General features: G+C 42.1%; 1 protein-coding gene across 1 annotated transcript; it reads right to left on the bottom strand.

Moving 5' to 3' along the window:
- Positions 1–2,653: 2,653 nt before the first annotated feature.
- LOC310643745 (uncharacterized protein) lies at positions 2,654–4,179 on the bottom strand. Its single transcript, XM_083368283.1, has 2 exons — positions 3,172–4,179; positions 2,654–3,136 (listed from the first exon to the last, which is right to left on the bottom strand). The coding sequence occupies exon 1, from the start codon at positions 4,155–4,157 to the stop codon at positions 3,312–3,314; it is 846 nt and encodes a 281-aa protein (XP_083224409.1). The 5' UTR covers positions 4,158–4,179; the 3' UTR covers positions 2,654–3,136; positions 3,172–3,311.
- Positions 4,180–23,337: the final 19,158 nt, after the last annotated feature.

Here is a 23,337-nt window from a genome sequence, read left to right as displayed (position 1 = left end):
AACAGTCCAAACAGTAAAAGTAAAGTCCAAATTAAGAACATTTGATTCTTAAGAATTGTTTAATTTAAAGTAGTTGTAATAGAAGGTTAGATTCAAAATAGTTTTCAAGAGTCTGTACAAAATATACTATTTTTTTTCTAGCATCAGCTAAATTAGACGTATTACATTGAGAAAAATGTTTGATTTCATTGCAGAGATGTTAACAGAGGAAATAATTATTTTGTTATCTAATTTTACCTTCCAAAAGACAGAAGCAGATGAAAAAAGTGAGGTTCTTTCCTGTTGGCTTTTCCTAATTAGCTGCTTTAGATTCTAAAAGTTTAGTTCCCAAAGAAGTAACCCTGTAAATAACTTTAATGTCCTCCTGTAGGGCAGGCTCTTTTATGACTCAAGGACTTCAACTCCCAGAATTCCTGAGCCAGCATGGCTCAGCTTGAAAACCTTTCCCTTACCCCTCAGCATGGCTGGCTCAAGATTTCTGGGAGTTGAAGTCCATGAGTCATAAAAAAGGGCCAAGATTGCCTAGCCCTGCAATAGGCTTTCAGACAGAGCTTTTTTTTTAAAAAAAAAAAAAGGTTCCGGAACGCCGTTCTGAGCATTCTATGAGAAAAAAAGCCCTGGTGTTGATATATAAGTTGTTTTTTTTCCAAATCCAGTATGTCTTGTAAATTTGTTTCCACTTGGCTTAAATCTTACTTATTTGTTTTGTAGAATTCCATTTTTAAGTCTCTATCTTTGAATTTATGTTCAGTTGTCTGTTTTATCTGTTCCTTCTCTGTTGTTGTTGTTATTTATTTATTTATTTTTATTTTAATTCCATTTATATCCCGCCCTTCTCCGAAGACTCAGGGCGGCTTACAAGCTTAGCAGTAGCCTTCATTCTATGTACATGCCTGCTTATTAGGGCTTTCACACACACCCCAAGCGGCATTATTACAAAGTCAGCTTAATTGCCCCCAACAATCTGGGTCCTCATTTTACCTACCTCGGAAGGATGGAAGGCTGAGTCAACCTTGAGCCTGGTGGGATGCGAACCTGCACTAATTGCAGGCAGCTGGTGTTACTTAAGGAGGTATTAGCCCACTGCTCCACCAAGGCTCTGCGAAGTCGTGTCCGACCCATCGCGACCCTATGGACAACATTCCTCCAGGCCTTCCTGTCTTCTACCATCTTCTGTAGTCCATTTAAGCTCACACCTACTGCTTCAGTGACTCCATCCAGCCACCTCATTCTCTGTCGTCCCCTTCTTCTATTGCCCTCGATCTTTCCCAGCATTAGGCTCTTCTCCAGTGAGTCCTTCCTTGTCATTAGGTGGCCAAAGTATTTGAGTTTTAGCTTCAGGATCTGGCCTTCTAAAGAGCAGTCAGGATTGATCTCCTCTAGGACTGACCGGTTTGATCGTCTTGCAGTCCAAGGGACTCGCAGGAGTCTTCTCCAGCACCATAGTTCAAAGGCCTCAATTCTTTGGCGCTCAGCCTTTCTTATGGTCCAACTTTCACTGCCATACATTGCAACTGGGAAGACCATAGCCTTGACTATACGTACTTTTGTTGACAGGGTGATGTCTCTGCTTTTTAGTGTGCTGTCTAGATTTGCCATGGCTTTCCTCCCCAGGAGCAAGCGTCTTTTAATTTCTTGGCTACAGTCCCCATCTGCAGTGATCTTGGAGCCCAGGAAAATAAAATCTGTCACTACCTCCATTTCTTCCCCATCTATTTGCCAAGAATTGAGAGGGCCAGATGCCATGATCTTGGTTTTCTTAATGTTAAGTTTCAACCCAAGTTTTGCACTCTCCTTCTTCACCCGCAACAAGAGGCTCTTTAGTTCTTCTTCACTTTCTGCCATTAGAGTGGTATCATCTGCGTATCTTAGGTTGTTGATATTTCTTCCGGCAATCTTAAATCCAACTTTTGATTCATCTAGCCCTGCCTTTCTCATGATGTGCTCTGCATATAAGTTAAATAGGCAGGGCGACAGTATACAGCCTTGCCGGACTCCTTTCTCTGTTATAGTTTATTTATTTATTTATTTTATTTTAATTCCATTTATATCCCGCCCTTCTCCGAAGACTCAGGGCGGCTTACAAGCTTAGCAGTAGCCTTCATTCTATGTATATGCCTGCTTATTAGGGCTTTCCTGGGGGTTGGTATAAAATTGAATTGGAGATGAGTTGATTTAATTTTTCAAAGTTATTTTGAATTTCTTTGTGATTTGAAATCATTGTTGTTTGAATTAGTTGCAACATATCATATGTCTCCTCTTGAAAAAAATACTTATTTTTTTTCTTGATAAGTACTTCCTATAACTCTGATTTTCCATGATGGCCAAGAATCCAGATTTTTAGTTTTGAAGTCAGAGTTACGTAAATACTTATAAGCCAGAAAGGTCTTTTTTTTGTTCCCTAGAATTTGTAAGTCTCATTTTATCTACAGCCCAAATTATTTTCTTTTTTTATCCCAGCTGTTCTCTATTGTTAAAGCTTTGAAGGTCACAAGTAGAGATTAGTTTTTTCCCAGATTTTGCCAAGTCTTTTTTTTTTATTGAAAAGTTTTAAAATACAATTTTCCTTTAAAAAACCCCCCTTCCCCCTCCCTCCTCCACCCCTACCTCCCCTCCTCCCCCCTCCCTCCTCCCCCCCTACCTCCCCCCCTCCCCCCCCTACTTCCCAGAGCTGAATACAAGGTATATATATATAAAAAAAGCAAACCTAAGCAACCATATACTAACAACTATAAATTCTAAAATCCATCACTCTCTAGCTTATATAGGATAAAACAAACCTTAACAATATTAAATATATATATAAAAAAAACTAGAATAAGAAAAGGACACTCTCTAGCTTATATAGAATGGAACAAACCTTAATAGTATTAAATATATATTAAAAACAAAAAAAGGAAAAAGAGAAAAAAAAAACCCTTCTCAACCCTATACTTATCCTAAATAAACTCCATCCATTTTATCCATTCCATGATATAACATTCTTACAAATAATTTTTCAAATTAATCAAGGATGCCAAATCAAAAAACTTTAAAGTCAACTCTTCTGTAATCGGCCGTTCCTCTTCCAGTACCACATCTATAATTATTCCAAACACAAAAAAAAAAGAAAAAAGATTGCAAACAAAACTTGAACCTCCATTTGAAAATCTTCTGTATATTCCCCCAAACTTTAATCCAAAAAAGCTTACCCTTTCCACAAAACCACCAAATATAAAAATATATTGCGTCTACACCCAAATCTTTTCCCACCTCCCCTACTTGACTACTTGACTATATCGTAAAAGTTCCATAGACTTCTACAAATCCTGCTATTTTCTCTTCTTAGACCGTTTTGCAGCAGCACGCGTCACCCTCTGTTTTATAGATTCATCCGACGAGGTTGTATCTTGATCTCCTCCAACACCGTTGTCTTCTATCTGACCATCTTCAGCCTCTTGATGCACTCCTTTTCCAGATCCCTTTCCAGCTTCCAAAAGTGTTAATGGCGTTACATTTAAAACATTATTGTAGAAATCACACGCTTGCATCACAGTAACCAAACGGTACTTTTTACCTTCATGCGTCACCATCAACCCCACTGGGATCTCCCATCTGAACCTTATATCTCGCTGCTTGAGCTCTTGCACAAGAAATGTAAAATCCTTCCTTCTCCTTAGAATCTTTGGAGGAATTTCTTTTAAGACCAAAACTTCTTGATTAGCAATCATAACTTTAGTATCATAAGCAGCTTGTATAACTTCATCTCTAGTTTCCCTTTTTGCAAAATATACCACCACATCTCTAGGCAACTTTCTCTGTCTGGCAATCCATGAATTCACACGAAACACTTTGTCCATGCCTCCTTTTATTTCAGATGCTGGCTGTTTCAACACTATTTCAAAAGCCTCAGAAACCAGCTGCTTTAGATCTTCCTTAGTATTCTCCTTTAAACCTCTAATTCTAATGGCAAACTGCATCTGGAAATATTGAGCAAGACTCAGTTCCTTTTCCATTTTATTTTCATTCTCCAATACTTTTGCTTCCAATATAGCATTCTTTTGAGTCAAGTCTTCTAGCTTTTCCTCCAATTCTTCCACACACCGAGCCACTTTACACACTGAAGTCAAGATGTCTACCCTCATCGCTTTGAGCTTCTGTTCCATCCTCTCCTCCATTCTCTCCTCCAATTTCTCCAATTTCTCCTCCATCTGTGCAAATCTAACATTAATTGATTCCAAAATTACCTGGGTATGTTTTTCAAGAGCATCTTGTAAGTCCTTTGATGTCAATACATCAGGAGGATGCAGCGCCTTCAATAATGATTGTTGCACGGGAGAAGTTCCAGCACTCCGAAGAGTTTTAGGGGGTGGTTTAGCCGCCATCTTTTACCAAATATGACGCACTTTCACTTCAGATTTGTAATCCAAAAAAAGTCCATCAAGCTGGAGAGTAAAACATAGTAATCCTCTTTACCATTTCCTCTTGTATCGCTCTGCCTGCACCTTTAAACCATAGTCATTCCTTCAGGCAGGGGTGGTCGCAGACGGCTGGCTCTGCTCCAAGAAGTCAGGAGCAGAGGCGACGGCCAGCTGGGAGCAGCCCAGGCTACGGGGGAGTTCAATCCTTCAGCCGCCCAAGCCATAAGCTCAGGCGGCCCTGGAGAACTCTACCCCTACCTGGGAGCTCGCCCCCTCCTCTTCTCCCGAGGAGGGGGCTTCGGATTCGCCCGAACAGCTGATCGGCGCTGTTTCGGGCGAAAAAACAACAGCTGAGCCGTGGGCAGCCCGGGAAGGCTGTCTCCGTCGCCGCGGAGCCACCGGAAGTCTCAGATTTTGCCAAGTCTTACATCAGGGGTGTCAAACTGCCGGCCCAAGGGCCGGACATGTCGCAACAAAACCGCGCCCACCCCATTGCCGGCAATGGGGAAAAAGCTCTGATACATCACACGTCACGTGACGTTGGAGTTTGACATGTCTGTCCTACATCAAAGCCATAGCTGTTATAATCCTCATCCACCAGTAGGTGTCAGCACTGGTTCATTTTTCACATTTCAGTCCTCCATAAAAGGTTCAATTCGCTGCTTCTGTTAGCAAAAAGGTGGGGTAAAAACATGCTCCTTCACTTCCGGAGGTTTTTTTTTTTTTTTTGCTTCTTGGGTATTTCTCTCCTTCAGGTAAGATAGAGAAAATCGATATTCTTACCCAGATTCAAGCACACTGTTTACAAACCACTTAAAATAGTGCTTTTGACTTTGGTTGCTCTTTAGACTTTAAAGTTAGGCTAGCCTTTATTCTGTTGGTTTCTGGAAGGGTTTTCCTGGACTGATCAGGTTGACTGCCATCTCTCCATGATCCCTGGGACTTCCTTCCTTCATTGCCATCTCTCTGGGGCAGCTTCAGGCCCATTTAGGGTCACCAAACAGGAAGAAACTCAGCTGGAGGGCACGGAGTCCTGAACCCCTCAACTTCTATGCTGTGCACAGGACCAGAAGTCCCATAAGTCACATTTTTCAGTGCCCTTGTAACTTCAAACAATCACTAAGCAAACTGTGGTAAGTGAAGGACGACCTGTACTTTTATCACTTTTATCACTTTTTCCTGGGGTTTTTTTTTGGTCATTGAGTTTTTGATACCTTGCTAGGTGATTGGTGGTACTTGAATATTGCCATATCCTAAAAGTGGTACAATTGGTGAAAAAGTTGAAAAGCCCTGATCTATATTATGAAGATGTGGAAGAGTACTGAGCTTAAAACAGAACTTTGGGATATTTCACTGCATATTTCCTGCCATGTAGATGGAGTTCTATTGAGAACTACCTGCTGAGTGTTGTTGGTCAGTCAATTGTGAATCCATCAGGTGGTGGTACTGATTATCCCACATTGTTCAGTCTTACTAAGAGGAAGGCTGTGGTCTACTTTGTCAAATGCCATATTGACATTAATAAAACTATGTCCACAATTTTTCCCTTATCCACTGATTTAGTCATTTTGTCAGAGAATGAAATAAGGAATGATCGATTTTGACAAACCCAGGGTGGCTTCTATTAATTCAGAAAGGAATTAATAGCTGATGAGCTGGTCAGCTACACTGCACTTAATTCTTACTAACAGAGATGGAATAATAGAGAGGATTGAAGCTGAGGAACTTTGGCAGAGAGTGACCATGTCATGTTGGGATTCAAGACAATGCAGCACAATTAATTAAACAAAGCCATTGAATTCAAGGCTTTACTCTTGCCAGTATAGACAATAATCTAGTCAACTAATGGCCAGTGCTGAATTGGCATGAAAATTGACATGTCTGTTCTTCTCCTATATCTATATGGCTAAATGTTTTGTTCTTGATTTCTGGTTTTTATTTATATTTTCTCTCCGTATTTATTATTTTTTTATAAATAAGTCAAGATAGTGCACATGCCTAATATTATTTCCTAGTCCTATTTTCCCCAACAAGAACCCTATGAGATCAGTTGGGCTAAGAAAGAAGCCCAAGGTTACCCAGTTGGCTTTAATGTCTAAGAAAGGCTCAAAGACTCCTGGTTTCTAGACCAGCATTTTAACCACTACACCAAATTGGCTCTTTATGACTCCATTTGTTTTTCATTTTGCTAATGAATCTCTCTCCCAGTTAGAACCACCACTAACAATATCCAGTGATTTTCATGAGTTTTGACTGCAGCTATGGGCATCTGCAGGGAGGGTTAATAAAAAATAGTGTCAAGATGGGGCCACAACGTCCTGTCTCTTTCATATTGGCAGGAGAAATCTTTGACTGCCATTAATTCTAAATTTGCATAAGCACCATGTGACCCTTTGCAGCTTTGGAAAATAAAATCAAAACAAAGAAGGAAACAGATCAAGGAATAAAGTGGTTCTTTTCTACATTCTCCTTGGCATTCTTTTTAATCTCCTTTAATCTCATTTTGTCTCCTTCTTTCAATCAGATGCTGGCAAGACACAAGGCAAAATAACTGTCAAAAATTATTATGCTTAAGTTTTTGGCAATCATTTATTATTATTGTTATTAAAGTTATGTTTTTTAGGATGTATGCTTTGCTACTGTAAAGATATTGTAATCAAGTGCTGATATTACTGCTGTTTTTAAGCAACTGTTCCTCATGATTACTTTGGGGTTCTTTTCTCTTGCAGACATTTCAATACCAAACGAGGTAATATTATCAAGGCTAGAAGGGAATGGGATCCGCTCTCTATTTATATACAAGTGGTTTGTTTGTGTCAGTGGGAATCTTCTTTGTAGTCCCTTGATTAGGCTGTTTTTACTGTTAGCTTTTTGTCTGAGTTGGAAGTTCCTTGATTGGGGTATTGTTTACTTGTTGACTGTTGTAGTCTAGTGGATTTGGCTTGAAGACAGGCAACCTCTTCATGCTTTCCAGCGAACCTGAGCTCTTCTCCCTTTGACTATGAGAATCAAGGAATGAGTCCTTCAGCTTCATTCATGCCCTTGTATGAGAAGGTGTTTGCACAAATTCTGAGCTGTAACAATGCTACTGGAGGGCAGTTTTCCAGGTGGCTTAGCGCATGTCACTCCAAAATTGAAGCAGAAAGGTTTCGTTCAAACAAAAGCCCAAAGGAGGTGATTAATTGGTCACAGCAGAGCAATCCCTGGCTCACATGTTAATGCAACTAAATTTGGGGCCTCTTGTGCATGGGGTCTTAAATGTCAAGAGTTGGTTTTTACAGTATTTTGTGAGTAAGAGGCACTTTTGGAGGAATCGATCATCCTTTCAATATTGCTAGCATTGAATGAAATCATGTCAATGCATTTGCCTAAGGGATCCCTGATTTCACTACAAGGGGGAAAAAAACCTCTGTGCCATAATAGATTCTCACTTTGTAGAGAACTCAAGAGGTTTTGTTATCTCTTCATATAGTTCCTTCAACAGGGGATTTATATGTTGATGCAAATGTCAACTGCAGTAATATGCATCCAAAGTGAGGACAATTAATCAGTGGAATGGCTTGCTTTCAGAAGTTGTGGGTGCTCCAACATGTAAAGTTTTTCAAAAGAAATTGGACAACCCTTTTCCTGAATGGTGTAGGATCTCCTGTTTGAGCAGGGGAAATAGACAAGTCCAGGGGTAGGCAACCTCGGCTCTTTTATGACTCATGGACTTCAACTCCCAGAATGCTGACTCAGGAATTCTGGGAGTTGAAGTCCATGAGTCATAAAAGAGCCAAGGTTGTTGTTGTTGTTGTTGTTGTTATTATTATTATTATTATTATTATTATTATTATTATTATTATTATTATTATTATTATTATTATTATTTCAGTGTATATACCGCCCTACTCCCAAAGGACTCAGGGCGGTTTACAAGGCAAAATTTAAAAACAATACAATATAAAATTAAAATAAAATTAAATTAAGTCTAGCCGCAAAAATTAAAATCACAATTTAAAAACATTAAACCCCTCAGTCCAGACCAGATAGCTCAAAGAGCCAGGTTTTTAGGTCCCGGCGAAATGAACGAAGGTTGGGGGCAGTCCGGACTTCCGTTGGCAGTTGATTCCATAGGGCAGGTGCACCCACAGAGACTTGACTGGTGGTACCCTGAGGAGGCCCTCCCTGTGGGAGCGCACAGGATGATGGGAAATTGACGCTGGCAGCAGGTGCTCCCTTAGATAATCCGGGCCCATGCCATTTAGGGCTTTATAGGTCATCACCAGCACCTTGAATCTTATGCAGAGGGCAACTGGAAGCCAATGCAGCTCGCGGAGAAGAGGTGTTACATGGGAGTATCGGGAGACTCCCATCACAACTTGCGCGGCTGCATTCTACACCAGCTGAAGTCTCCGAGTGGTCCTCAGGGGCAGCCCCATGTAGAGAGCATTGCAGTAGTCTAGCCGGGAGGTCACGAGCACATGGGTGACTGTGCGTAGGGCATCTCGGTCCAGATAGGGCCGTAACTGGCACACCAGGCGAACCTGGGCAAAAGCCCCCCTGGCCACGGCTCCTATATGATCTTCCAAACTGAGCCGTGAATCCAGGAGGACACCCAAGTTGCGGGCCCTATCAACAGGGGGTAACACATCACCCCCCATAGTTAACGATGGAAAAGATTGGTAAGTCTAAGATGCCGGTATGCACAGCCACTCAGTCTTGGCAGGATTGAGATGAAGCCTGTTTCTCCCCATCCAAACCCGGCCCGCCTCCAGGCAATGGGACATCACGTCGAGGGCATCACTGGGTTGGTTCAGGGTGGAAAGAAAAAGCTGGGTATCATCAGCATACTGATGATACCCCACCCCAAAACCACGAATGAGCTCACCCAGCGGCTTCATATAGATGTTGAATAAGAGGGGAGAGAGGACCGACCCCTGAGGAACTCCACAAACGAGAGGCCTCGGGGTGGACCTCTGCCCTCCCGTCAACACCGACTGCGAGCGGCCCAGGAGGTAGGAGGAGAACCAGTGTAAAACAGTGCCCCCCACTCCCAACCCCCTGAGACGCCGCAGTAGGATAACATTGTCGATGGTATCAAAAGCCACTAAGAGGTCTAATAGGACTAGGACAGAGGAGCAACCCCAGTCCCGAGCCCGGCAGAGATCATTCACCAGCGCAACCAATGTCGTCTCCATGCTGTACCCGGTCCTGAAGCCCGATTGGTATGGGTCCAGATAATCAGTTTCCTCCAGGAACAGAGGGAGCTGAAGTGCCACCACACTCTCAACCAGCTTCGCAAGAAAGTGAAGGTTGGAGACCAGACCAGGGCAGGCTTCTTGAGGAGGGGCCTCACCACCGCCTCCTTCAAGGTGGCAGAGAAGGTACCCTCCCTCAAAAAGGCAGTTATTACTGCCTGAAACCAGCCTCGTGTCTCCTCCCGGGCTGCATATACCAGCCAGGAAGGGCACGGGTCCAATAAACACGTGGCAGAACTCAGTCTCCTCATGATCCTGTCCACCTCATCTGGGGTCACAGGATCGAATTCACTCCAGGTAACATTCTCTAGACCGCTTGATTCCTCCCCGTCAGTCTTTGCCCAGTCAGAATCCAAACTGGCTCAAATCTGAGTGATTTTGTCCATCAGATGATAGCTCAACTCATCAGCTTGCCCCTGCAAGGGCTCCTCCTTCACCTCCTGATTAAGGAGGGAGCGAGTCACCCTAAACAGGGCAGCCAGGCGATTATCTGTGGATGCGATGAGGGCAGCAAGATAAGACCTCGTAAAGGTTCTTAACTGCAACCGGTCAGACTCAGACCGGCTGGATCTCCAACAGCTCTCTAGACCTCATCTCCGATGCTTCATCTCTTGGAGCTCCACAGAAAACCATGGAGCCCACCAGGATCTGCGCTGGGTCAGGGTTCGCAAGGGTACAACACGGTCGAGCGCCTCGGTGGCAGCCCTTTCCCAGGCATCCACCAAGGCGTCGGCCGGGCTGTGAGCAAGGGGGATAGGTATAGACCCAAGCGCCGTCTGGAACTGTTCCGGATCCATTAGGCGCCTGGGGCGGAACCACCTGGTCGGTTCTGCAGCCCAGCAGCGGGGGGTGGCATAGTGGAAGACCAACCACAGGAGGTGATGATTGGACCATGACAGGGGGACAATAGTTGGCGAGCCCCCTCCCAGATCATCAAACCACAGCCCAGATAAGAAAACTAGGTTGAGAGTGTGTCCTCCCCCATGAGTCAGACCCTGAATTACTTGGGTCAGGTCCATGGCTGTCATGGAGGCCATGAACTCCCGGGCCAACTCAGTCGACCCTCCCAGAGAAGGCAGGTTAAAGTCTCCCAGAACTATAAGTCTGGGAAACTCAACCGTCAACCCTGAGAGGGCGTCGAGAAGCTCGGGCAGGGCCGTTGCTACATAGCTGGGCGCCAGGTATGTTAGCAACAAGCCCAACTGAGCCCCAGGGGCACACCTCAGGAGGAGGGATTCACTCCCACCTATCTGTACAATAGTGGTCTCCCGCGGACATAAGGTCTCCTGTATAACTACTGCCACCCCACCGCCCCTGCCCTGAGCCCATGGCCAATGTAACACACAGAAACCTGGAGGGCAAAGCTCAGTCAGAGGGACACCTCCCTCTGAGCCCAACCAGGTTTCTGTAATGCATGCCAGGTCTGCATGTTCCTCCTCGATCAAATCACGGATGAGGGGAGCCTTGTTCACAATGGATCTGGCATTAAAGTACACAAGCCTGAGCTCAGGGGCCTGATCCCTCTCACCCCCAGATAAATGGGTACCAACTGGAGGGTCGGAGCACGCCACCACTTGAAGACAGCGGGGGTGCAATCCCCGGTGTTGATATGGCCCTCCGTGTAACCGCCTGCTGCCATTCCCAATCATCGTGGGGATTTGAAACCCCACCCCAATGCCAGGGAAACCAGGAGACCCCAACCCCAACCCCATCTCGCCGGGAACCATTTCAGGCCGGGACTGACGACCGGTTGGTGGGGTATACCCCAATTCCCTCCCAACCCTACCATTCCCCCCTTCCCTAACCCTTTTATAGTTGCCTATCCCTGGACTATAAGATTTTCATGATCCCTGTTATCCTATAAAGACCATTTGAAAGGGAACTTTGAGATGAATCACAGAGCAGAGTGAATCATTTCAATTGCCTTATTCCTTATAATCTCTCCCTTTGTCTCCACCTGGGATAGGAATCTATAAAGGCACAATAAAGATGAGGGTGGAAAAAGGGGCACTACCCACCCTCCTGTTAAAGGCAAAGCAAAAATCTTTGATGAATGAAACGGAAAAGAGAAAAATCTACTTTTTATTAGTCTTTTTGGCAATTTTGGGGGAAAGGAAGTCCACAGTAGAAACAGCAGCTTCATTCCTTGAGGACAAAGGTGAAATAACCATCTCTTCATTGAGAAACAAGGAGGTATGTGAGCCTTTGAAACTCTCTTTAGTGGCCGACTTGTTTTCTTTCGGAACTTCTGCCCTTACCATCACCAGCACTCCTCTCTTGAAATAACTCCAGAGTAATTAAAATTGCAAAACATGTTAGGGGAAGAGCTATAAAAGTAGCACCAAGCCACATATTATGCTGAATTTAACCTTTCATTTAGAGGGGAGGATAAATGATAAACCAGTATTACAATGTATGCGTGCTTTTAATGCTTTTCATACCTGAGCTTGATGCTGAGGTTGATCTAAAATTTCTAAATTCTTCTCTAATAATAGAAACAAGGAGGAAAAGCTTTCCCTTTCAATCGCCTTAAAAATGAGTTACTGAATAAGCTCTCTTGAAGTGAGAACATGGTTCTGTTTTAAAGTGATCAAAGAATGAAGAGATTAAAAAATACGATATTCCATGATTAAGGTCATTCCTCATAGCTGCTACTCAACTGAAGAACCTCACTCTCCCCCATTAATTTGTCTCTCTGTACTTCTGAAGGAAAGATCACCACACATATGTTGGTAGACAAGGAAAACTTCTAGACCATCTCACATTTCTCCCCTATGATAATTCTTCTTCATTTCCAGGTGAATCAGATTAATTCTGTCTAAATTATTATTGTCTGTTCTCAGTTTTCCTTTCTCTGAATGTGGCTATGTTTCCTGTATTCTTTATAAAACATGCTGTATTTGTACTGCATCATTTATTTAGTTTTATCAAAGTTTTATTTGCTAGAACTAGATTTTGTCTTTTTCCTTTGTATGAATTGGTCAATGACTATAAGAAAGATTATGTGTAAATTATTTTAGTTGTTCAACACATCAGCCTGAATAATAGGTTTCTGACACTTATTTTATATTTAACCCACTCCCTTATCTAAAATTGCTATCGATTTTTTTTCTTTAGCTAAGCCCAAGGGTTGTTTTTTTTCTCCATCTCTTCTTCCACATTATGGGTAGTGCAAGATGTTAGGATTCCCATCTTTTTCTTCCTCCACGTGCTCCCTTATTTTGTAAAACCACCATTATCCTACCCTTTTTATCCTATTTTCCTTTGATTTTTGTATTGTATTTGCTGGTCTATTATTATCTATTGTCATAAGCTAGGAATTATTAGGAACTAGATCGAATTATATTATCTTGATCAAAGAGAAGAAACCTAAAGAAAAAACTCATCAATGTAATCTAAGAAAATTTCTGCATTATTAAATGAGGATTATAAACTATTCACTGAGATTTTGGCAAAAAGACTAAACAAAGTTTTATAGGTATATATTCTTGATGATCAATCTAGCTTTCTGCCAGAAAGACAGTTAAAGAATAATGTGAGTAGGGTTTTGAATATTATTGAATATTTACAATATCATAATGAACAACAGGCAGCTTTAATATTCTTAGATGTTGAGAAGGCCTTTGACAACTTAAATTGTCTAAAGTTCTGCAAGAAATGGATTTTAGTGGGAATTTTATTCAAGGTGTCAAAGCTGATTATACATCACAATAAGCAAAAATTGTTATTAATCATGATCTAACTAATTTATGTGAAATTCAAAAGGGTACAAGACAAGGATGTCCGTTGTCTCCACTGCTGTTATCCTGCTGTTGGAAGTTCTGAATAGAGATATTAGGCAAGATGGGAAAGTAAAAGGTATAAATGTTAAGAAGGAATTTTATAAACTGAGGGCCTTTGCTGATGATTTGGTGATATTTCTGTAAGACCCAAAACATACTATAGAATATTTGATGAGGAAAATAAATGAGTTTGGGTCTTTGGCTGGTTTTAAAATAAACAAGCAGAAAACATCAATGTTGATTGAAATTATGACCTCACAGGATGGTGATATACTGACTGAAAAGTTTGGTTTTAAGTTTAAGAAAAAGGTGAAATATTTGGGGGGTATGTTAACAAACTCAGACACAAAATTGTTCAAAAATAATTATGTGCCTCTCTGGAATGGTATTAAAAAAGATGTACTAAGATGGGATAAATTGCTTTTATCATTATTGGGTGGAATTTCTGTAATCAGGATGAATGTTTTGTCAAAGATGCTTTTCCTGTTTCAAACATTTCCTATACTGGCAACTGACATTCTGTTTAAACAATGGCAGAGGTTTATTTCAAAATTTATATGGCAAGGGAAAAACCCTGAGAATCAGATATGAATTATTGCAAGGAAATACGGGGTTTGGGTTTACCTGAAATTGAACTTTGACTCTTGTTGTTTGGTTTGGCTAAAAGAATGGGTGAACCTTCAGAATAAGAGGTTACTGGAACTAGAAGACCATGGATTAAGGTATGGCTGGCACAGTTACTTGTGGTGTGGTCTCTTCTCTTCTCTTCTCTTCTCTTCTCTTCTCTTCTCTTCTCTTCTCTTCTCTTCTCTTCTCTTCTCTTCTCTTCTCTTCTCTTCTCTTCTCTTCCCTTCCCTTCCCTTCCCTTCCCTTCCCTTCCCTTCCCTTCCCTTCCCTTCCCTTCTCTTCTCTTCTCTTCTCTTCTCTTCTCTTCTCTTCTCTTCTCTTCTCTTCTCTTCTCTTCTCTTCTCTTCTCTTCTCTTCCCTTCCCTTCCCTTCCCTTCCCTTCCCTTCCCTTCCCTTCCCTACAGTAGCCTTTTTGGCAGGTGTAGCACTTCTGCTGAGTGTGTTTGGTCAGTCAGTTGTGAATCAAATCTGGTGGTGGTACTGATTATTCCAAATTGTTAAATTTTACAAAGAGTAGGCTGTGGTCTACTTTGTCAAATGCCATATTGAAGTCTAGTAAAACTATGTCCACACTGTTTCCTTTATCCAGTAATTTAGTCATTTTTCAAAGAAAGAAATAAGGAATTATTAGAGGGAATTGAAGTTGAGGAACTTGGGCAGAGAGTGATCATGTCATGTTGGAATTCATCACGATGCAGAAACAATTAATTAAACAAAGCCTTTGAAGTCAAGGCACAGAAGGGTATATGCTTGCTGTCAAGGTAAAAAAAAAACCTTTGTAGAGGGCGACAGACCGTGCTTCAGAGAATGCATGATACACTTGCAGGAAGGCAAGAAAAACACGACGCATAATCTTACTAAATACCTTTTACTAAATATATATTATACAGAGCCAGCTCACTACATCCTAACGTAACAGACAGTAACAGCAAAGTGAAAAAAAACAATACAGATAATAACTCAGAACTTTCTCTAGACATGTGCAATAAACAGACTGAAACCATAACATAGCTAGTCATATGGGATTCACTATGGTTACCAGATAAGTTATCACAACAGGTGCAGAGAGCAGGGGAAAATGTACAGTTAGAAATGAACTTTTCTGACGAACATAAAAAAACGTGCAGTGACATTCCCCTTCTTTCGTCAGCAAAGTGAAGACTCAAGTAAGGCACATCTTCTCACGCAGATACTCATGCTGGGCTGTAGGAAGTGGTTTGTTCAGCATGTCAGCAATTTGATCACGTGTAGGCACATACTGTAACGTCACAAAACCTTGTTTAACCAGTTGCCTTATGTTTTGATATCGGATGTCAATGTGTCTGGACCTTGAACCTGTAAAACGTGTTTTAGAAATATAAACCACAGATTCATTATCTTCCATTACTGTGATCGGTTGAATCGGATGTGTCCAGATATCTGTGATTAAAGCATCAAACCAGGTTAAAGAATTGCATGCATCAGACACACAAGCATACTCAGCTTCTGTAGAGGAACAAGAAACAAAATTCTGTTTACGCACATGCCAGTAAACAGGACATCCATTTAAAAACATCATGTAACCTGATGTACTTTTCCGTGACTTCTTATCACTCGCCCAATCTGAATCTGCAAAACAACATAACTCTGCATAGTCAGTATGTGTGGGTTCCAACAACAACTTCATGTCTTTGGTGTGTTTTAGATACCTCAATAACTTTTTAACACATGTCCAATGAAACTGTTTTGCCTTGCCTACGTGTCGTGATAAAAGATTAACACTAAGTGCAATGTCGGGTCTAGTCCAACTACTAATATATAGCAGCGACCCAATGACTGAGCGATATAGTGTTTGATCTTCAAACTCAGGACTTGGTTCATGTGCCAAAATGTGAAAGTCAGTTTGCATGGGTATACTCACAGGCTTAGCGTCCTCCATGTTACAGTGATGTAACAGTTGTTCAATCTTCTCTTCTTGTGTGAGACTAAACCTCTTCTGAGTTTTGGCAATTTGAACACCTAAATAAGTGTTAATACACCCTAAAGACTTCAACGTGAAAAACTTTTGTAAAGCTTTAGCAAAAACCTCACTCATCTGCTTATTTGGACCAATATAAACAATATCATCGACATAAACAAGAATTATCTCATACCTATTACCGGATCTTTTTGTAAACACGCATTCATCTGTTTCGGACTTAATAAAGCCCATTGAATTTAGTTTCTCAGAAAGACATAAGTACCACATTAAACCAGACTGTTTCAGACCATAAAGACTTTTGTGTAGAAACCAGGTATCCCCTTCTTGCTGTCTGAAACCTGGAGGACCTTTGACGTAGATGTCCTCATCAAGATTAGCGTGTAGATAAGCCGTTTCAACGTCGAACTGGAAAACCTCTAGGCCAAGGATAGTTGCAGTGGCTAAAGCAATTTTCACACTTTCAGTCCGCACTGTGGGTGAGTATGTATTTGTATAGTTCTCAGGATAACGTTGAGCAAAACCCTGGGCTACGAGTCTGGCCTGTACAACGACTCACCATTCGGCTTCTTTTTGATCCTGTAGACCCATCGAGTACCAATAACTTTCTTGTTTGCTGGAGGGCTTGCAGGCGTAAACACTTGGAGTTTCTTTAAACTGTCCATTTCAGCCTCAAACCATTTATCTTGTTCTGATTCAGGAAGATGTTTGATCTGTGTGAACTTCTCAGGTGGAAGTGTAACATTACAAATCAAAGGTACAGGTGTTTTTGTTACTTGCCACGAATACCGTTTTGGAGGGATTCCCTTTGTGGACCTCTTGGAACGTCTCGGGCCAACCGTCCATTCTTCTTCCATGTCGTCCTCGTCTTCATCATCGTCGCCAGCAGCAACATCAGCGGCTTGCGAAGACGGAACAGTAGGTTGAGAAGAACTCGTGGAAGGAACATTCTCCTGTGAATCTTGATCAGGTTGCGTGGCATCAGCAACATCATCTCTAGGAAAATAAACTCCAGGATCGTTAGAATGAATCCTGGACCAGTCAGCATCTTCCTCAAAAGTAGCAGATTGTGAAATCACAATAACATGATGAGAGTCAATGTATTTGCTCCATTTTGAATTATCATCAATGCCCATAAATCTCATCCTTTTTGCTGCAGGACCCCCTTTCTTTCTTTGGGCTAAAGGAATATTCACCATAGCATATGAACCAAAAATATGGAGATGTGAGAGATCAGGCTTGTGTCCATACAACATGAAATAAGGGGTCTGATTTATCACACTACTCCAAGTGCGGTTGACGATATGATTAGCATATTTGATAGCTTCACCCCAGTATGGAAGACTGAGATTAGCATCTTCAAGGAGGCAACGCATCATGGTTTGCAAAACCCCATTTCTGCGTTCTGCCACTCCATTCTGAGCTGGAGTATAAGGAGCAGATGTCTGATGTACTATCCCATTCTCACGCATCCAGTCCTGGAAACGCTGAGACATGAATTCAGCACCGCGATCACTCTGGATTCTGGCAATGTTGACCTCGAATTGGGTATAGACAAGACTAGCAAAGTCTTTAAAGATCTGAAAGGTCTCAGATTTTTCTTTCATAGGATATACATATCCATATCTAGAATAATTATCAACGATTGTCAAGAAATATCTTTTACCACCAAGTGTTGGTGCAAAAGGACCAACTATGTCAGTGTGTACCAAATCAAAAATGCGTGTTGACAGGCGTGTAGCGCATTTTGGAATTGCTGCTGCTTTGGATTTGGCTTTCTTGCAGACAGCACAGTCCAAGAACACCTTACACCCCTTTAGATCCAAACCTCTTGCGAACTCTGGCATCTTCTTCAGAACACGGAAACTGGCATGACCCAATCTTCTGTGCCACTTATGGATACACCTGGAATGCAAAGGTTTACCTGTTAGTGCATTCTCAACTTTAGCATTTTTATTAGGAACCCCAGGCTTGCTGTGAGCAACCTGTGTCTTTTTTGTATTTTTATCATTATTAGGAACCTTTGGAGTAGCAACAGGATCTCTCTCTGGGACGTCTCTCTCTGGGCCTGTGCCTTTTGGAACGTGTATACTTGCCTGCTCTTGCTGCTTAGACTTTGGTTTTAAGTAATAAACACCACCAATCAACATGGTTTCAGCAACAATATCTCCGTCTTTGACTATATAACTTGCTTTTTCAAGATGGTGGACCTGAAAATGAGAAAACCTAGACAAATGACTCTGACTAAGCAAATTACTACTGGCAGACGGAACATAGTAAACATTTGGAATGAGAGCACCGAGCTCTTCAATGTAGACAGTTCCTTTTCCCATGACCTGAACAGGATGATTGGAAAAAGAGTAAAGTTCACGAAGTTCAGGTTCAGGCTTGTGCATCTCAGTGTAAAGCTCTTTTCTGTAGGTAACATGTAATGCTGCTCCGCTGTCCAAAGTCCAAAGAATGTCAAGGTAAAAATCACCTTTGTAGAGGGCGACGGACCGTGCTTCGGAGAATGCATGATACACTTGCAGGAAGGCAAGAAAAACACGACGCATAATCTTACTAAATACCTTTTACTTACAAAATATAAAAACTAAATATATATTATACAGAGCTAGCTCACTACATCTTAACGTAACAGACAGTAACAGCAAAGTGAAGAAAAACAATACAGATAATAACTCTGGGAACTTCTTCTAGGCATGCGCACTAAACAGACTGAAACCATAACATAGCTAGTCATATGGGATTCACTATGGTTACCAGATAAGTTATCACAACAGGTGCAGAGAACAGGGGAAAATGTACAGTTAGAAATGAACTTTTCTGACGAACAAAAAAACGTGCAGTGACATTCCCCTTCTTTCGTCAGCAAAGTGAAGACTCAAGTAAGGCACATCTTCTCACGCAGATACTCATGCTGGGCTGTAGGAAGTGGTTTGTTCAGCATGTCAGCAATTTGATCACGTGTAGGCACATACTGTAACGTCACAAAACCTTGTTTAACCAGTTGCCTTATGTTTTGATATCGGATGTCAATGTGTCTGGACCTTGAACCTGTAAAACGTGTTTCAGAAATATAAACCACAGATTCATTATCCTCCATCACTGTGATCGGTCGAATCGGATGTGTCCAGATATCTGTGACTAAAGCATCAAACCAGGTTAAAGAATTGCATGCATCAGACACACAAGCATACTCAGCTTCTGTAGAGGAACAAGAAACAAGATTCTGTTTACGCACATGCCAGTAAACAGGACATCCATTTAAAAACATCATGTAACCTGATGTACTTTTCCGTGACTTCTTATCACTCGCCCAATCTGAATCTGCAAAACAACATAACTCTGCATAGTCAGTATGTGTGGGTTCCAACAACAACTTCATGTCTTTGGTGTGTTTTAGATACCTCAATAACTTTTTAACACATGTCCAATGAAACTGTTTTGCCTTGCCTACGTGTCGTGATAAAAGATTAACACTAAGTGCAATGTCGGGTCTAGTCCAACTACTAATATACAGCAGCGACCCAATGACTGAGCGATATAGTGTTTGATCTTCGAACTCAGGACTTGGTTCATGTGCCAAAATGTGAAAATCAGTTTGCATGGGTATACTCACAGGCTTAGCGTCCTCCATGTTACAGTGATATAACAGTTGTTCAATCTTCTCTTCTTGTGTGAGACTAAACCCCTTCTGAGTTTTGGCAATTTGAACACCTAAATAAGTGTTAATACACCCTAAACACTTCAACGTGAAAAACTTTTGTAAAGCTTTAGCAAAAACCTCACTCATCTGCTTATTTGGACCAATATAAACAATATCATCGACATAAACAAGAATTATCTCATACTTATTACCGGATCTTTTAGTAAACACGCATTCATCTGTTTCGGACTTAATAAAGCCCATTGAATTTAGTTTGTCAGAAAGACATAAGTACCACATTAAACCAGACTGTTTCAGACCATAAAGACTTTTGTGTAGAAACCAGGTATCCCCTTCTTGCTGTCTGAAACCTGGAGGACCTTTGACGTAGATGTCTTCATCAAGATCAGCGTGAAGATAAGCCGTTTCAACATCGAACTGAAAAACTTCCAGGCCAAGGATAGTTGCAGTGGCTAAAGCAATTTTCACACTTTCAGTCCGCACTGTGGGTGAGTATGTATTTGTATAGTCCTCAGGATAACGTTGAGCAAAACCCTGGGCTACGAGTCTGGCCTTGTACAACGACTCACCATTCGGCTTCTTTTTGATCCTGTAGACCCATCGAGTACCAATAACTTTCTTGTTTGCTGGAGGGCTCGCAGGCGTAAACACTTGAAGTTTCTTTAGACTGTCCATTTCAGCCTGCATTGCCTCAAACCATTTATCCTGTTCTGATTCAGGAAGATGTTTGATCTGTGTGAACTTCTCAGGTGGAAGTGTTACATTACAAATCAAAGGTACAGGTGTTTTTGTTACTTGCCACGAATACCGTTTTGGAGGAATTCCCTTTGTGGACCTCTTGGAACGTCTCGGGCCAACCGTCCATTCTTCTTCTGTGTCGTCCTCGTCTTCATCATCGTCGCCAGCAGCAACATCAGCGGCTTGCGAAGACGGAACAGTAGGTTGAGAAGAACTCGTGGAAGGAACATTCTCCTGTGCATCTTGATCAGGTTGCGTGGCATCAGCAACATCATCTCTAGGAAAATAAACTCCAGGATCGTTAGAATGAATCCTGGACCAGTCAGCATCTTCCTCAAAAGTAGCAGATTGTGAAACCACAATAACATGATGAGAGTCAATGTATTTGCTCCATTTTGAATTATCATCAATGCCCATAAATCTCATCCTTTTTGCTGCAGGACCCCCTTTCTTTCTTTGGGCTAAAGGAATATTCACCATAGCATAGGAACCAAAAATATGGAGATGTGAGAGATCAGGCTTGTGTCCATACAACTTGAAATAAGGGGTCTGATTTATCACACTACTCCAAGTACGGTTGACGATATGGTTAGCATATTTGATAGCTTCACCCCAGTATGGAAGACTGAGGTTAGCATCTTCAAGGAGGCAACGCATCATGGTTTGCAAAACCCCATTTCTGCGTTCTGCCACCCCATTTTCAGCTGGAGTATAAGGAGCAGATGTCTGATGTACTATCCCATTCTCACGCATCCAGTCCTGGAAACGCTGAGACATGAATTCAGCACCGCGATCACTCTGGATTCTGGCAATGTTGACCTCGAATTGGGTATAGACAAGACTAGCAAAGTCTTTAAAGATCTGAAAGGTCTCAGATTTCTCTTTCATAGGATATACATATCCATATCTAGAATAATTGTCAACGATTGTCAAGAAATATCTTTTACCACCAAGTGTTGGTGCAAAAGGACCAACTATGTCAGTGTGTACCAAATCAAAAATGCGTGTTGACAGGCGTGTAGCGCGTTTTGGAATTGCTGCTGCCTTGGATTTGGCTTTCTTGCAGACAGCACAGTCCAAGAACACCTTACACCCCTTTAGATCCAAACCTCTTGCGAACTCTGGCATCTTCTTCAGTACACGGAAACTGGCATGACCCAATCTTCTGTGCCACTTATGGATACACCTGGAATGCAAAGGTTTACCTGTTAGTGAATTCTCAACTTTAGCATTTTTATTAGGAACCCCAGGCTTGCTGTGAGCAACCTGTGTCTTTTTTGTATTTTTATTATCTTTAGGAACCTTTGGAGTAGCAACAGGATCTCTCTCTGGGACGTCTCTCTCTGGGCCTGTGCTCTTTGGAACGTGTATACTTGCCTGCTCTTGCTGCTTAGGCTTTGGTTTTAAGTAATAAACACCACCAATCAACATGGTTTCAGCAACAATATCTCCGTCTTTGACTATATAACTTGCTTTTTCAAGATGGTGGACCTGAAAATGAGAAAACCTAGACAAATGACTCTGACTAAGCAAATTACTACTGGCAGATGGAACATAGTAAACATTTGGAATGAGAGCATCAAGCTCTTCAATGTAGACAGTTCCTTTTCCCATGACCTGAACAGGATGATTGGAAAAAGAGTAAAGTTCACGAAGTTCAGGTTCAGGCTCGTGCATCTCTGTGTAAAGCTCTTTTCTGTAGGTAACATGTAATGCTGCTCCACTGTCCAAAGTCCAAAGAAGTCGTCTGTCATACTCTGGTTGAGGCTGTGGATCGTTGGTCACAACCAACGTGACAAGTGGAGCTTGTGGATCACGCCTGGAACCACGACCATGACTTTGTCGTCCGCCTCTACCTCTGCCTCCTCTGGAATCTGTTCCTCTGGGCTGGTATGTGACGGGCGCTGGAACTCGTTGGGGACAATCCCGGGTGGCATGTCCCACACGATTGCAGATGTAGCATCTTGGCATTCTTGGAACGTAGGTCCTTCCACGGAAGGCACGCCTCGCTGAAGCTTTTGATGCAGGTGGTTCCCTTAAATGTGGCGCAGCTTGCATAACTGCCTCTTCTTCGGCTAGGATCCTGCATACATGATCCACTGTGCGTTGAGCAATAGGCACTTGATTGATCTTGGAAATAGCATCTTTCCACTCATGATTCAAAGAATTGACGATAATGCTGATCATTTGAAAATCATCAATAGGATAGCCTTTTTCACCCAGTTCTTTTCTAATACCTTTCATTTTAGTCAAATGTGCTCCAATATGTTCACCAGGTTTTAATCTGGAACCATGGAACTCAGACAAAAGCAAACATGTAGACTCAATTGATGTAGGCCGATAACATGCCTCTAACTGAGTCCAAATTTGTTGAGCAGTTGCATCTTGTGAAAACGTGAGCTGCAGTTCAATGTCCATTGACATCAATAATGTTGTGCATGCTCTATTATCCAAGTCCCATATGTCAGGAGTCCATGGCTGGGCAGGAGGATTAAACACCATCATGTGAGTACCTTCTCTGCGTAACAAAAGTCCAACCTCACTGACCCATGCCCTGTAATTCTGTCCTGACTTCTTTAATTTTGAATCACCAGCCAGTGGTACAATGGAAGGTGTTTGATGAGGAATATACAATTGAGGTACTGGCTGTGCAGGTTGTGCAATCCGACCATAACCTGCAGGGGGCACCAGTGGCGTCTGTGCCTGGACATGCGGCAGTTGCATTGAAGCTGCCGGTAGTCTTGGTGCTGGCTGTGACTGTCTTTGAGCTGCTATTCCACCCTGGCCAGCAAGAGGCGCTGGTGCTGGGGCTGGTGCAGTAGCATAACCTGCAGATGACTCTGGCCTTCGCATATAAGAACCCGGTGGCAATTGCATGTGGGCTACATATGGCTGTGCTCTGCCAGGTAGAGGGGCTTGCATA

The sequence above is a fragment of the Vipera ursinii genome, assembly GCF_947247035.1.
Source record: "Vipera ursinii genome assembly, chromosome: 8".
Classification (NCBI taxonomy): domain Eukaryota; kingdom Metazoa; phylum Chordata; class Lepidosauria; order Squamata; family Viperidae; genus Vipera; species Vipera ursinii.
This window is presented reverse-complemented; position numbering and strand designations above follow the sequence as displayed.